Consider the following 14,905-nt stretch of genomic DNA (forward strand, 5'->3'; position numbering starts at 1 on the left):
AGATTTTTGCATATATAATCTCTTGATTCACATAAATCCCAGTCAGACAAAGTAGAGGGAAACAACCTCTTTGTTGTACTGCAATACAAATATAGAAAGCTGCATTTCAATTATCTCTGGGTTCGCAGAAGATTCTAGTTATACAACCCGAAAAGATTCAGCTATCTTCTTCAAATCATCGTAGTGTCTCTTCCACTGAAGACCTGCAATTAAGAAAAAATTAGATTATTTTCTGTTAGTTCTTATAGCTTCTTTGTATACTTTCTAGCTGTTCAGTCTTGATGATGTGAAAAAAGTGAAACTATTTAGAAGAGGATAAATAGCTATACCGCTGCCTGTTACACCAAACAAATATAAGCGGTTGCCAGCTGCGGTGGCAGTAATGAAAATATGAGGAGGCTCCAGCTCAAACTGGTAGTAAGTTCTTCCTTCATGTTCTGCTACATTAGCGCTCAGAACCTTCCCTTCTACATTTTCCCCAATCATTTCTGGACCAAATGCATTGATCACTTTCTCTGGAGGTCCAATTTTTTCTATTGTAGCATTGTCACCAAGATCTGTATAGATGTATAGTAAAAAAGTTATCATATAAAGCAAGCAATAAATGGAAGAACCACCTAGAAGTTTCATTGTTCTTTCTGTTTCAATTTTATTCTCCTTGTCTCTGGAAAGCTAAGATGGAGAAAGAAAAATAGGCAAACTCAATACTCACCATCAGAGAATCTAAGAACAGGAGCAACAATGACAAACAAACGTCCTTCCTTAGAGCTGGCAAATCTCAAATCTATCTCTGTGCCACCAAGATCTGCTATTGATACTGGTACCTGTTAAGCAGATGTATCCTGGATTAAGTATACAGAAGCAAGCAAGCAGAAGGACATAAAAAGAGAGAAAATGTCCTCTAGGTGAAGAAATGTGATTACATATCTTTCAGATTAAATGATAAGTAAATTGCTCACCCAAAACGACAGAAATAGGAGTTATTTCATTGGTCTTTTCCACTGTATACTTAAAACACTTTTTCCAACTTTAACTATAAGAGATCATTAAGCATCACCTCTTCCCATTCTTTGGGCACTCTGAAGCTGTATGGAATAATAGGACTCCATCCAACACCATGTCCTCCAGACTTCTCATCCGGCCTGCGATACGTCCTCCAACCTGTCTGATCAAATGCTTGCCTACATTATGTCACTTTCATTTAAAATCTTGATCTTCTCTACTAACAAAATGAACATTCTACCAAACTAACATTTGCCTATAAAAAACAAAATCATTTAAAATCTATAATAGAAGTGACAATTGGAATTCAAACTTTAAAAAATGTATGAAAAACTCAACTTAAGAATTAACACGTGCATTAACTCTAGAAATACTTTTTTTTTCTTTCCTAGAATGAACATTTGGTAACTGGTAGACCAATGTTGAACCAAATAGCAAATTCTTTAAACTAAACAAATTTTGACACTCTACATCCATCCACGGCATCCTTCATCATGCAACCGTGAGTGCATGCATTTCCTTTATCAGGCTTCCATGCGAAAATTCTCTTTATTATGGTTTTTATTCACGTTTGTCTGTCATGTACAGTTACAGTACAAATTCATTTAGTTTGCTACAGCCTACAGCACAGTCTACAGTAAAGAATAAGCATAATTATTTTCACAATCCAAATTTCCAAAGTGAACGAACCTTGTTCATCTGGCTCGGACAGGCCAGGAATTCTCCCAGCTAGAAGGCCTTGTTTCACCACAGCCAAACTCTCACCCGGGAAACCCAACAAGGAAACCCCAGAAGCCAAAACTGTTCTTCTGTTCACCAACAAAGAGGAACAACACTTCTCACTTTCTATGCTGATATTATCTTTTGAGGCTGAAGCAGTTACATCAGTTCTTAGAGTTCCATTTTGGAGTGTCTGTGAAGAGGGTAGGATAATATGCATGTGCTGAGGTTTCCTCCTGCAAAGCACACTGGTCGTGGACAAGGCTGTTGTTGCCATGTCCACGAAGGTTTATGTGCTTATTGTTTACTTCACTATACGAGAGAAGAACAGAATTTGTTCAGCTCAGAATACAAGAGTGCAGAAAATCATAGAAACTGATGTCTGATGGAAAGATTAATGTAGAAGTTGAGGTCCTAATAAGGTTGCCGAGCTTCAAGAATTTTGTGGACACGATGGTGCTATTGTGCTCTTAAAGATCGAACATTTGTTCCTTCTTTTCGGCTAACACAAGTATCTATTCTGGCCTTACACGTGTCAATCATACAACTAAGATACGAGTATATATATATATATATATATATATATATATATATATATATATATATATATATATATATATAAATGAATAATATATTTTTGTGTGTGTGATAAATAGAAGCAATATTTGATTATTTGATCCTTGACATTTACACGTATAAAAGTCTTTTAAAAAAATGTAATAAATCATAACATTTTTACGCAATTTTTTAAGATAACTCCTAAAGTTTAATTCTTTTAAAACAGATATTTCTAATTTTTCTTGGATCTTAAATAAAGTTAGTGATAACTTCATTTTTTTTATAATTTATGGGAGTTTCTTGCGCAATTGTAACTTGATTATTGAACTATGGCTCTCAACTAGTGATTTCATTGACATTGTAATCTTTTTAAGTAAAGAAGAAAAAAATAAACATTTGAGCCTCTTGAGGAGAGTAAAGAAAGATATAAATTTGATGAAAAGTTAATTGTCATGTGACTATTTATTATTTTACAATAGGAGTGACATTACAGGCTATAATATCATTGATGATATGCATTGATAACATGTTATCTCTTTATTATGCCTTGCTAAAATTTGTTTAAGTCAAATTTAAAATGAGTGTGAAAGATTTGGCAAGGGGTTGGGACTCGAACCCAAAACCCCTAAGTTGCTAAAAAACGACAAATTGTCCTAAAGGGAACACTTTTATAAACTTATTACTCAAATGGATCTCTTTTAAAACTATTTACACGATGATGTTGTTTTTTATGTAAATTGCATGCAAACCGTCAATCTCACTGGTGAGTTTGCCCTGGATTTGACACGTGGAGAAGACGCCATTGTTACTGACGAGTTCCATTAGTCTTGCCACTCCCATTGGCGATTTGGCCATGCAATGGGTCTAGCCAGTTTGATTGACGATTTGCACCATATGGCTAAAAAAAATACTTCAAAAAAAAAGGTTTGATGTCACAAAATTGTTTTATTGGGCTCTTTAAATAGGTATGTATGCGTTTTTAAAATTGCTTCATTCCTCTGAGTTTTTCGAAAACTTGCTGAAATCCTCAAAATTTGCCTTCTTAAAGTTTTAATTTCTCAGCCTTCAAGGCTCGAAGTTTCCAATAAAACAATTCTGTGACATCAAACTTTTTTTTTGAAGTAATTTTTTTAGGTCGGAATAAAGTTTGAATGTGAAGTTTTTATTATTTTTTAAATTAAATTAGCTTTATATTTGATGCTTTGTTTGTGTGTGTTAAAAATTTGTGAGGGTTGAAGTAAATGTGTGTCTAAAATAAAAATAAAAAATAAAAAGTCTATCTAGCCAATGCTACTGGCTAGTCTCCTTTAGCCTATCTAGTCAATGCCATTGGCTAGTTCCCTTTAGTCCTATGGTGCAAATCGCCAATCAAATTGGCTAGACCCATTACATGGCCAAATCGCCAATGGGAGTGGCGAGACTAATGGAACTCGCAAGTAGCAATGACGTCTTCTCCACGTGTCAAATCCAGGGCAAACTCGCCAGTGGGACTGACGGTTTGCATACAATTTACGTAGAAAAACAGTACCATCGTGTAAATAGTTTTAAAAGAGATTCATTTAAGTAATAAGTTTGTAAAAGTGCTCCCTTTAAGACAATTTGCCCTAAAAAATCAAAATATGTCAAACCAATACATAAGGTAAATACGTTTATGGCAAACTTTGTTTATATATCATATCTAAATTCATCATGTGACTAGTAATCCACTAACTCAATATCATGACTCAGTGAATGATTTATCCAATTTTGATAACATTGGTGTACAATATATTTTTGCTAAAATGTAATTTAATCTTCTTATTTTTTTAAACTTTGTGATTTTAGTTCTCCTATTTTTTAATTAAAATATTTTATCATTCACTTTTAAAAAAATCATGATTTTAGTCTTTCATTTTTTAATTGAGGCAATAATTCTCTCACTTTTAAAAAATTTATAATTTTAATCCTTGTGATCAATTTCAAACATTGATCTATCAACTTAGTAAATGTTGAGTGACATGTATTTATTGATTATTCACATGATAAGTATTTTCTTTTAAAATTATTTAATTACTAACAGACTTAATTAATATATTAAAGAAAATACACAGTCAAGTCTAAAATTTGAAAATAGACTAAAATAATAATTTTTTAAAAAAGATTTCAATTAAAAAATAAAAAGAATAAAATCATGAATTTAAAAAAAAATTGGGAGAAAAAATTATATTTTCACGTACTTTTTTTTTTATTTTTTCACTTAGAGCCTACTATGACTTTCTAGTATACACTTACATTCATAATCAGATTCCTTACTTTGATAAATTAGTTTTGGTGTTTGTTCCACCACTATTTAATGGTGATGGAATATGTTTCGAAACACCAATCTTATTTAGAGAAAAATTTCATTGTAGGATACATACTAACTTGCATGAGATTTCTTTTTTGCTGGGAGAGTAATCTTTTTCCAACCCACCTAGCTCACATCTTATCAAATGTTGAGATTAAAATAGAAAATATTAACTATTTCTAGATTATATAAATATAGAATATTTATAAACTCGATTTATATAATGAAAAATTTTAATTTAATAATTGTTTGATTAATATAATATTCATAAGAATATCAAATAAAATAAACTATACAAAATTTATCAGAAGTAATTCGATCTCGAGCTCATCTATGGATAATTCTGAATTAGGATTCGTGATAGAGGAGTGCAAAAATGTGTTATTTCATAATCACACCTATGCTATTGGGTTATTAGTAGACAAGTTAATGATATTACTCATGAATTAGCTAGGATGATTCTGTTTGTGCCTTCTCTTTCTATTTTTTCATCTTGCATTGAGAGTTTGATCATGAATAAAAATGTTATAAGTTTGTCTCGGTCAAAAAAGTAAATCCATCGATCCATAAATTAGACAAAATACTGTAGAAGTATAACAATTTTAATGACACTATTGAAATAAGTTTTACGAGTTTAATTTATACTACTAGCAGTCTATTTTTTTTAATACGATTAAGTAATTAAAAACGAGTTTAGATATATTTTATCATAGAATTACTATAAAAATAATAATAGATACCAAATTTTAAAATATAAAAAAAACAGAAAAAAGTTTATCAACATTCTCTAATAATTAGATAAATTATAATGACATTTTTATAATTTAAAAAATAAATTAAAAATTATTCACCACAAAATGCGTGAGTTAATTCACACAAAAGTGTTTTAATTTAATCCATAGTCGCAAGTTTAAAAGATTTTAATTTTAAATTGAATTTTGAATATGATTTTTTTATTGAATAATACTTATTTCATTTTATTATAAATTAAACGTCTAGTACAAAGAATCACATGATCAATAAAGTTTATGTTAGAAAACAATAAAAGAGAATAATGAAACTATCCTTATTAATTCATAAGCAACTTTATTAATTTGTTTCTAAACAAATCATATTTCATAAAATAAATAATTTACTAAAATCATGTAACACTTAACAATTATATTTCTCAATTCTATCATGATAGAATATGCAAGATTTATTTTGTCAGATATTATTTTACAGTCTATATGATTAAAATTTATTGTAACTACAAAATTAAGAGCTTTTAATAAACCTCATATTTCACCATCATACATGTTGTCTCCATCAATACGAAATATCAAATTTATAAAATAAAGAAGATACCCATATTCACAATTTTAAACTAAACTTTAGTAAATAATTTATATTGATTATTTTTTGGTGTTTAATCTAATTTTTTAATGCTAGAACTAGAGTGGCCAAGCCAGGTCAAGGCATCGTCTCTTTTCCTCGTAATTGAGAGACATTAGGTTATTAGGGCTACAGAAAGAAACTGTGAAAGGGGAGCCACGTCCAAATTTTACAGTTGATATACCATTTTTTTCATGTACACGTTAATAATAACTCGTTATTATTGAATTATTTTTACGGGCTCCGTTGGTAACTCGGGTGTGTGTTGATGTTACCATAAATCTGTTGTTGTAGGCTTTGCACGCATAGCATTAGCAGCAACGCCACCACCAACACTCACATCAAGAAAACCTAGGGTTTGGGTTTGCGGCATGAGTCGCCGTGGCATGGACGACGACGATGAGGAGGAGTACGAGGAGGAGGACGAGCAGGTCGCCGACTTCGACGAGGAGGAGGAGGAGGACAACCACCGAGGACGCGGGGGTGGTGGCGGCAGGAAGAGGAGAAGATCTGGATTCATTGACGACGACGCCGAAGAGGTCGATGAGGACGAGGACGAGGAGGACGACGATGACGAGGATTTCGATGGACGGGGTGGTGGTGGCGGTCGGAGGCGCCAGTACAAGAAGGTTTCCGCTTCTAATTTCTTCGACGAAGAGGCCGTGGTGGATAGTGATGAGGAAGAGGAAGAAGAGGAGGGAGAAGACGGTGCGTTTTTTCTCCCTCTCATATTGTTTTATTAATTTCGTTTGCGATTTGATTATTAGATTGAAAATTGAAATCTATACGATTAGATATGAATGGGGGATGGATGAAATTAGGGTTGGAACTGCGGATTTAGGGTTTTTTTTTCTCTTTCAATTATATGGCCTGAAAAGCTTATTAGCTGTTTGTGGTTGATTTGAATCTGGATTAGATATGGTATACAATCCTTTCCTGCGGAGGTGTTTCAAGTTTTAACTGATTATGTCTGTATATGACTATCGTTTTTTTTAATATTTTGGATTACCTTGGGTATGTTGTTTGATTATGCAAGAACATGGTTTTAAATTGTGGTTGCGGTGAGCCAGAAAACCTTTACATTGCAGGCAATTGCGGGTGATGTGGCTGCAATTGCAGTCGTGATGGGATTGCGGAGTGTCGAAATACCTTGACGCTGCAGATCGCAATTTAACACCATGGGCAAGAGGATCCTGGAATTGAAATTTGTGGGATGCTCTTTTGTTTTATTGTCATGGCTCTTGTGGGAGTGGGATTTGACATTGACAGCCATACTGGGATTTAAAGTTACAGTTGCAGTACATGTTGCTGGCTACTGTAATCTGTACCCTTTGTAATATTGTTGTGACATTTTTCTGCAATTAAGGTGTTGTGGTCTGCTATTCGATCCTTGGTTTGGATCATGTTCATGCTTAACTGACTAGCATAAAAGTTGGATGATGGATCCCATCAACACTGTTTAAAAATTTGAAAGGAACTGGCAAGAAATTGTGTCAAGTGAATGTTATTGTGACCGGGAAGGACTACTTTGTTATTTGAGGTGATGTGTCACTAGCAATAATTATGAATATAATGTCATGTCTTCTAGTCTGTTTTATGCACCCATTTAATTTGTCTTGGTCTTATTGATGTTTTAGTAATATTCTGGTACTTCTTGTGCTGGGTTTTTCAAATTGATAAGACACTTTAAAAAATTGGAATTAGAAAATGGAGACTCTTTTTTTTTTTTTTTTTTCCAGAGGTTATACTGATACAATTGAGGATCAATTTGGTGATTGTGATAAAACATCAAATTTGAACTGCAAACATATACTGAAACAAGCTGAAATTACACGCTACAGCAATGGTATTCTCTGTGTCATTGCTCTCCTGCATCTCTGTTCTCTAACTCATACAGAACGTCATAACTGCACTTTCGCACACTGTTCCTAAATGAAGATTAAGAAAATACACTACAAAGCATAACTATTATATGGCATAACCACCATTCACTACAAAGCATAATAGCATTACTGCCTTTTGACTACACCTCCTGGAATAAACATTCCAAATAGAATATTTTGGAGCTTGATCTGTGCTTCTAAACCAGACACAGGCCCATTAATATCAGATCCAGTAGTCAGTTTCCATCAGATTGATTATATGCTATTGGATTGATGGAAATTTTGGTGTGCCCAGAGTATCAATTTCTCAACAATCTTGATGCATGGGTTAAATTTTCTTGTTGGAACCATTATATTTCTGATGACAAATTTCCACTTAGGGTCTTGGTGGTGTTTTAGAAATGAGACTGCCAGCTGCAACAGTAGCATTGGATGACGAGCATCAATGTCAGTGATGACTGTTTTATAAATAGAGTAGACGTAAACTTGTTATCTGACAGAAATTGGGAGAATAGTGGGGGTGATGTGATGCAATAGAATCAAAGACCATTGTTGATGCTTGATAAGGATGGCAAGATGATTGCAGTAGCATTTGTGGGTGATGTCGTGATTATTGCCGTGGAGGTGGCAACAACTGTAATGGTAGAAGGTAGATGTGGGATAAGTGCATACACTTGATCCCTGAAAACATGTTAAAGAAAACAATTTTAAAACATTTTGCTACTCTACGAACAGATTTTGGATGACAAGTTTTTTAAAAAATGAAATAAAGCTAAAAATCCAAACAGATTTTTGTGTTTTATTCATGTATAATTTCATGAGTATAAATGTATATTTTATTGTGAATTGTGATGCTAGATTTTTCTTTCATGTGTGACTGAATTTTGGGGAAGGATTGAACTTTGTGTGCTTCTGCTGTTATGCACATGTTGAGCAGTTTTTATAAATTTGTTGTCTCAGGAGCTCAGATACTTTGTGTGAAAGACATCCATTATTTATGTAGTTAATTTAACAACTGTTGAAACATGCAGACTTCATCGTTGAAGGTGGAGCGGATCTGCCAGAAGAAGATGATGGGAGAAAGATGCGTAGTAGCCGTATGCTGCCACACCACCAAGAGGATCATGAAGATCTTGAAGCTATGGCCAGAAGCATCCAGGAACGATATGGAAGGCGCCTAACAGATTATGATGAAGAAACAACAGACGTAGAGCAACAAGCCCTTTTGCCATCTGTGAGAGATCCAAAGCTGTGGATGGTCAAATGTGCAGTATGTTCCTATACACTGTGTGATAATTTCCTTCTACTTGCAAGGATATAGAAGCAATGTCATATATTCTTTGTTTTTGTTCATTAGATTGGTCGTGAGAGGGAAACAGCTGTTTGCCTCATGCAAAAGTACATAGATAAGGGGTCTGAATTGCAAATCAGATCAGCTATTGCTCTCGATCATCTCAAAAACTATATATACGTGGAAGCAGATAAAGAAGCCCATGTCAGAGAGGTATTGCCATGTAAAATGTCTGTTCATAAATAACACAGGTCTTTATGGATCAAATTGTGGGGGTGTGTTTTAATATTTTGCGTTTGTTTTCAGGCTTGCAAAGGTCTACGCAATATATTTGGCCAAAAAATAACACTTGTTCCAATCAGAGAAATGACTGATGTTTTGTCAGTTGAAAGCAAAGCTATTGATCTTGCTAGAGATACTTGGGTCAGAATGAAAATTGGGACTTATAAAGGGGACCTTGCCAAAGTATGCATCGCATTCTAGAAAAGTTCATGATACCATCCATTTTGTCTTCTTTATTTACTATCAAATATCTCTTCTATAGGTAGTGGATGTTGATAATGTGCGGCAGAGGGTTACTGTCAAATTAATTCCAAGGATAGACTTACAGGCTCTTGCAAACAAATTGGTATGAAATGTTGCTGTTTTTTGTAAATTCATGCATTCTATTTGACCACTGTTTAACTTCATTGGAAGTTTAAATAGCCTGAGTCTATATCTTTTTTACAAATCACTTGTGTCATGCAGGAAGGTAGAGAAGTTGTGAAAAAAAAGGCTTTTGTTCCTCCTCCTCGTTTTATGAATGTTGATGAAGCAAGGTATTTGCTGGTTCTCTCCATTCTGTTACTGAAAGTCTTCTGTTTGTTGGAAACTTTTCAGTTCCTGGTCTGAATAAATTTATGCTTTCTATTCAGGGAACTGCATATCCGTGTGGAGCATAGACGCGATGCCTATGGGGAACGATTTGATGCAATTGGAGGCATGATGTTCAAAGATGGATTCTTATATAAAACTGTATCAATAAAATCCATTAGTGCTCAGAACATCAAACCTACTTTTGATGAGCTTGAAAAATTTCGTAAACCGGGTGAGAGTGGAGACGGGGACGTAGCTAGTCTATCAACTTTGTTTGCAAACAGGAAGAAAGGCCATTTTATGAAAGGTGATGCTGTAATTGTTATAAAGGGAGATTTAAAGAACTTGAAGGGGAAGGTAGAGAAAGTTGATGAAGATAATGTTCATATAAGACCAGAAATGGAGGATCTTCCAGTAAGTATGAATGGATAATTAACTGGTTTTATTCCGTGTGTAGTCTGCCGGTTGATGATTAATAATAAATTGATTTCATGATGGTCTAATTATCTTTTTTCATTGTGTCAGAAAACTATTGCTGTAAATGAAAAGGAACTTTGTAAATATTTTGAACCAGGAAACCACGTTAAGGTTGTTTCTGGTGCTCAAGAGGGGGCTACGGGCATGGTTGTGAAGGTGGAGCAGCATGTGTTGATCTTAATATCTGATACAACAAAAGAGCATGTGAGTTTTATGGTAGATTTGCTGAAAGGCTCGTTAATTTTTGTTTTCTAATAATATTTAGTGCAGAGATGACATAAACATATCCTCTCTTTAGATCCGTGTATTTGCAGATGATGTTGTAGAAAGTTCAGAAGTAACTACTGGAGTTACAAGAATTGGGGACTATGAACTTCGCGATCTTGTATTGCTAGAGTAAGCCTTTTCTTGTGCCTGAGATTAGGCATAACACCTTGCCTTTGTGTGATATGATATGGTTCAAAGTTTTCTCATTTCTAATTTAACATGGTGCAGTAATAATAGCTTTGGTGTGATAATACGTGTAGAAAGTGAGGCATTTCAGGTCAATACCTTAAGGACTCAATTTATTTTATTAAAGTTTTGAGACATTTGTCATTAAATTAATGCCTATTGCTTTTTTCTAGGTTCTTAAGGGGATTCCTGACAGACCTGAAGTTGTGCTTATTAAATTAAGAGAGATCAAATGCAAGATAGATAAGAAAATAAGTGTGCAGGATAGGTTTAAGAATACAGTATCGTCAAAGGATGTTGTGCGGATCGTTGATGGTCCCTGCAAAGTGAGATTTTTTCTTTTGGCTAGATTTATTTCTTGAAAGATAATATTGTTAATATTTATTTATCTGTTTATTTTTTTGGTTAGGGAAAACAAGGTCCTGTGGAGCACATATATAGGGGAATCTTGTTCATCTTTGATCGCCATCATCTTGAACACGCAGGCTTTATATGTGCTAAGGCCCAATCGTGTGTAGTTGTGGGAGGTTCACGCTCCAGTGGTGAAAGAAATGTAACCATTATCATATTTTAGTTTTTTGTTTTTTAGCCTTGTAACTGTTTTTGCTTAATTTATTCCTTTCCTCCTTAAGGGTGATGCCTACTCAAGATTTGCCAGTCTTAGAAGTCCAAGTCGTATTCCACCGTCCCCAAGGAGGTTTTCTCGAGGAGGGCCAATGGATTGTATGTCTAAATTTTTCTCTGTATTATATGCTGAAACATTGAACCAGTCTATCATTTTGTTGTACCTTTTTTTAAGAAACATTTCTGATGTTAATTTATTTGAATGTGGTATAGCTGGAGGGAGACATAGGGGTGGAAGGGGCCATGATAGTTTGGCCGGGACAACCGTTAAAGTACGCCAGGGTCCCTATAAAGGTTACCGTGGGCGTGTTATAGATGTTAAAGGCACAACAGTTCGTGTTGAGTTGGAATCCCAAATGAAGGTTGTGACAGGTATGTCTTCTTAATGGGGCAAACACCTGTATTGCATGTATTTCTGTATTTGCATGGTTTGATTTGGTGATTTGCAGTTGACCGCAACCATATATCTGACAATGTGGCTGTAACCCCATATCGGTAAGTTATTTGTTCATATGATTTGTGCTTCCTTGTGTGCGTTGAAAGATGTTCAACCATCTGGCTTTTATGTGTTCTTCCAGTGATACATCTCGCTATGGAATGGGAAGTGAAACACCAATGCATCCTTCTCGAACTCCCTTACATCCATATATGACTCCAATGAGAGATCCTGGAGGTTTGTTTGATTTTATTGTTATAGATTTTTTATTTATTTTCTAGGATCAACACGTCTAATGTTTGACTGATAGTTATAACTACTAATTGTTAAATGTACTGCTATTTATAGCAACACCTATTCATGATGGAATGAGAACACCTATGCATAGCCGAGCATGGAATCCTTATACTCCAATGAGTCCTCCAAGGTTCGTCCAGTCGTCATTGGTCCTTGTTGAGCTAATATATACTGCTCTGGTTTTGTTTTACATAGTTTCTGCTTTAATAAAAAAAATTCTTCCTTCCGATTTGTATGCCAGGGCCCTTTTTAAATTTATTTATCCAATTGGAAAAGGAAAAGATTGAATAAAATGTTAAGTTAATCAACCTTCAAAAAGGCATCAATGTCCCAAACAGAAGCTACTAGAACTTGAGGGTTATAATGAATTTGTTAGTTAAAATCATTTTTACCTCTTTACGATCTGCAATACTATTAAGTTTGTAGCACATATGTGATGTATGAATTCTGATGGTGAAAATAAAATCAGGGATAACTGGGAAGATGGAAATCCAGGCTCTTGGGGAGCCAGTCCACAGTATCAGGTCTGGAGATTCAGCAAACTTGAGATACTCTGCAACTTCATACGAGGAACCATATTTTTATTGTTTTTTTTTCTTTTTAATCATTTCAGCCTGGAAGCCCTCCTTCACGGCCATATGAAGCCCCAACTCCTGGTGCTGGTTGGGCTAGCACTCCCGGTGGAAATTATAGTGAAGCTGGAACACCGCGGGACAGTTCTGCCTATGGTAGCACTACCTCTTGTTCCTTCAAATCAATAGTATATTTGTAGTTTTAATTTTATGCTAATACTCTATTCTGGGGGTTGTTTTGCAGCCAATGCTCCAAGCCCATATTTACCATCAACACCTGGTGGACAGCCTATGACACCAAGTTCAGCATCTTATCTTCCTGGCACCCCTGGAGGACAGCCTATGACTCCAGGCACAGGTGGTATGGACATGATGTCTCCAGTTTTAGGTAAATTTGTTTGGCAAATTTGGTTTTTTCGGCTTGTCTTAGTATCATGTACATTTTCTTGGTCTTTTTTGGGCTTGTCTATTTGGTTACATAATCAAACTGCAACTTTGTGATGTACCTCTCTTTATCTATGATAGTAAAGTAACTTATAAAGCATGGCCCTTGAAATGAAGGACGACTAGTGGCAGGCTTAGTAGTGTGTCTCATTGGTTTTCTTAATTATTATTCTACACTTGTTACATTGCATTTAATACGAAAATGATTATTACTCTGCACGTATTTGGTTTGCCACATGTTTGTTTCCTCTTCTCATTTGATTACATACGCTAGTCAAACATGGTCAAGGATAGTGGTTATTCTGGTTCTAACATTTTGCAAATTTATTCATATGGTTTTGTTCAAATGCCATAGCTTGTCTCACATGTCTACCATGGAGACATCCCCATAAGGATAATTGTTAAAATTTTCATTTCTGTACAAAGCTTAATCCTGGATCTATTATGTGTACTACTGATTTGTTTTGTTTGGATCCTCAACAAAAAAATGAAACATATTTTTCTTATGTTAATTTGCCAATCTGGTGGTTTAATTTTTGTAGGTGGGGAAAACGAAGGGCCATGGTTTATCCCAGATATATTGGTCAACGTACACAGGGCTGGAGAGGAATCTATTGGAGTTATAAGAGAGGCTCTCCCGGTATGGTGACCTGACCTAGTAGCTTGCTTGTACATACATGTTCTTTTATATTTGTACGAGGGATCTTCAAGTTGAGACAAAATATGCCCAAACTAAATGTTTCTGTTTAATGACGTTGGCATTTTTTGTTTCTTCAGGATGGCTCTTACAGGGTAGGTCTTGGATCAAGTGGTAATGGTGAAACGATTACAGCCCTTCCTAATGAAATGGAGGCTGTGGTACCAAGAAAATCAGACAAAATAAAGATTATGGGTGGGGCATTGCGTGGTGCAACCGGCAAGTTGATTGGTGTAGATGGTACGGATGGAATTGTAAAGGTAGATGACACATTGGATGTGAAGATTTTAGACTTAGTTATTTTGGCAAAATTGGCTCAACCATGATATAAAAAGCTTATGTAGAGAAATTACTTTAATGCCATATCTTTTCTCGTGTCAACTGTTGCTAGGGGTTTTGTCTGTCTATAATTCGCTCCCTGCACCTTTGTCCGCCCAAGTGACAAGTTCCAACTGCAGATAAACATTTGCTTCTAACAAATACCACTATAAATTATCGTTTTCCTTACATTAGGGTAACCGGTAAGAATAGGGATGGAATCTTGAGAATTGTTGTTATCTTCACAAATATGGAACTGAGCATGGGTACTTTTTCAAATGTGGATATGAAGATGAGCAATGTAGTATTCTCTATTCATTATCATCCTTAGTCCTAACACTACATACTTTTTTTTTCCCTTCAAAAGATAAAAGTGTGATCAAGATTCTTTTGGTGCAACAGTTATTCAAGAAACATCATATCTTAGTATCATAATGTTTCATAAACAATGAAATTAAAAGTGTATTTTTAATAAGCGTTTAAAAAGAATATAAAGACAATTTCATTTTAGTGTTACCCGTTCCGTCTTATATGTGTTTGTGTATATATCTGGATTTTATCTTTATTGGTATCTCACA

The 14,905-nt window shown here is 34.7% G+C and overlaps 2 protein-coding genes across 2 annotated transcripts; one reads left to right on the forward strand and one right to left on the reverse strand.

Moving 5' to 3' along the window:
- Nucleotides 1-3: 3 nt before the first annotated feature.
- LOC100800838 (psbP domain-containing protein 4, chloroplastic) lies at nucleotides 4-2,175 on the reverse strand. The gene is made up of 5 exons (XM_003526623.5): nucleotides 1,693-2,175; nucleotides 1,058-1,161; nucleotides 713-824; nucleotides 330-557; nucleotides 4-203 (listed from the first exon to the last, which is right to left on the reverse strand). The coding sequence occupies exons 1-5, from the start codon at nucleotides 1,997-1,999 to the stop codon at nucleotides 139-141; spliced, it is 816 nt and encodes a 271-aa protein (XP_003526671.1). The 5' UTR covers nucleotides 2,000-2,175; the 3' UTR covers nucleotides 4-138.
- Nucleotides 2,176-6,027: 3,852 nt separating this feature from the next.
- LOC100801380 (putative transcription elongation factor SPT5 homolog 1) lies at nucleotides 6,028-14,390 on the forward strand. Its single transcript, XM_006581550.4, has 23 exons — nucleotides 6,028-6,176; nucleotides 6,275-6,688; nucleotides 8,895-9,133; nucleotides 9,221-9,367; nucleotides 9,461-9,619; nucleotides 9,699-9,782; nucleotides 9,902-9,972; nucleotides 10,069-10,423; nucleotides 10,535-10,690; nucleotides 10,785-10,882; nucleotides 10,982-11,030; nucleotides 11,113-11,265; nucleotides 11,349-11,492; nucleotides 11,572-11,662; nucleotides 11,777-11,935; nucleotides 12,013-12,058; nucleotides 12,142-12,236; nucleotides 12,348-12,426; nucleotides 12,766-12,820; nucleotides 12,910-13,024; nucleotides 13,113-13,256; nucleotides 13,855-13,952; nucleotides 14,090-14,390. Exons 2-23 carry the CDS (start codon nucleotides 6,352-6,354, stop codon nucleotides 14,333-14,335), a joined length of 3,120 nt encoding a protein of 1,039 aa, XP_006581613.1. The 5' UTR covers nucleotides 6,028-6,176; nucleotides 6,275-6,351; the 3' UTR covers nucleotides 14,336-14,390.
- The last annotated feature ends 515 nt before the right edge of the window (nucleotides 14,391-14,905 follow it).

Source organism: Glycine max, chromosome 6 (genome assembly GCF_000004515.6).
Source record: "Glycine max cultivar Williams 82 chromosome 6, Glycine_max_v4.0, whole genome shotgun sequence".
Classification (NCBI taxonomy): domain Eukaryota; kingdom Viridiplantae; phylum Streptophyta; class Magnoliopsida; order Fabales; family Fabaceae; genus Glycine; species Glycine max.

What these genes read in the sequence shown, in the direction of transcription:
- LOC100800838 (XM_003526623.5), bottom strand. Translation starts at nt 1,999, where the DNA reads ATGGCAACAACAGCCTTGTCCACGACCAGTGTGCTTTGCAGGAGGAAA. An exon ending in GTCCGAGCCAGATGAACAAG is followed by an intron (nt 1,162 to 1,692) that starts GTTCGTTCACTT and finishes TTGATCAGACAG; the next exon opens with GTTGGAGGACGTATCGCAGG. An exon ending in GTTTGGTGTAACAGGCAGCG is followed by an intron (nt 204 to 329) that starts GTATAGCTATTT and finishes TCTTAATTGCAG; the next exon opens with GTCTTCAGTGGAAGAGACAC.
- LOC100801380 (XM_006581550.4), top strand. Translation starts at nt 6,352, where the DNA reads ATGAGTCGCCGTGGCATGGACGACGACGATGAGGAGGAGTACGAGGAG. An exon ending in AGGCTCTTGCAAACAAATTG is followed by an intron (nt 9,783 to 9,901) that starts GTATGAAATGTT and finishes TGTGTCATGCAG; the next exon opens with GAAGGTAGAGAAGTTGTGAA. An exon ending in ACTCCAATGAGTCCTCCAAG is followed by an intron (nt 12,427 to 12,765) that starts GTTCGTCCAGTC and finishes AAATAAAATCAG; the next exon opens with GGATAACTGGGAAGATGGAA.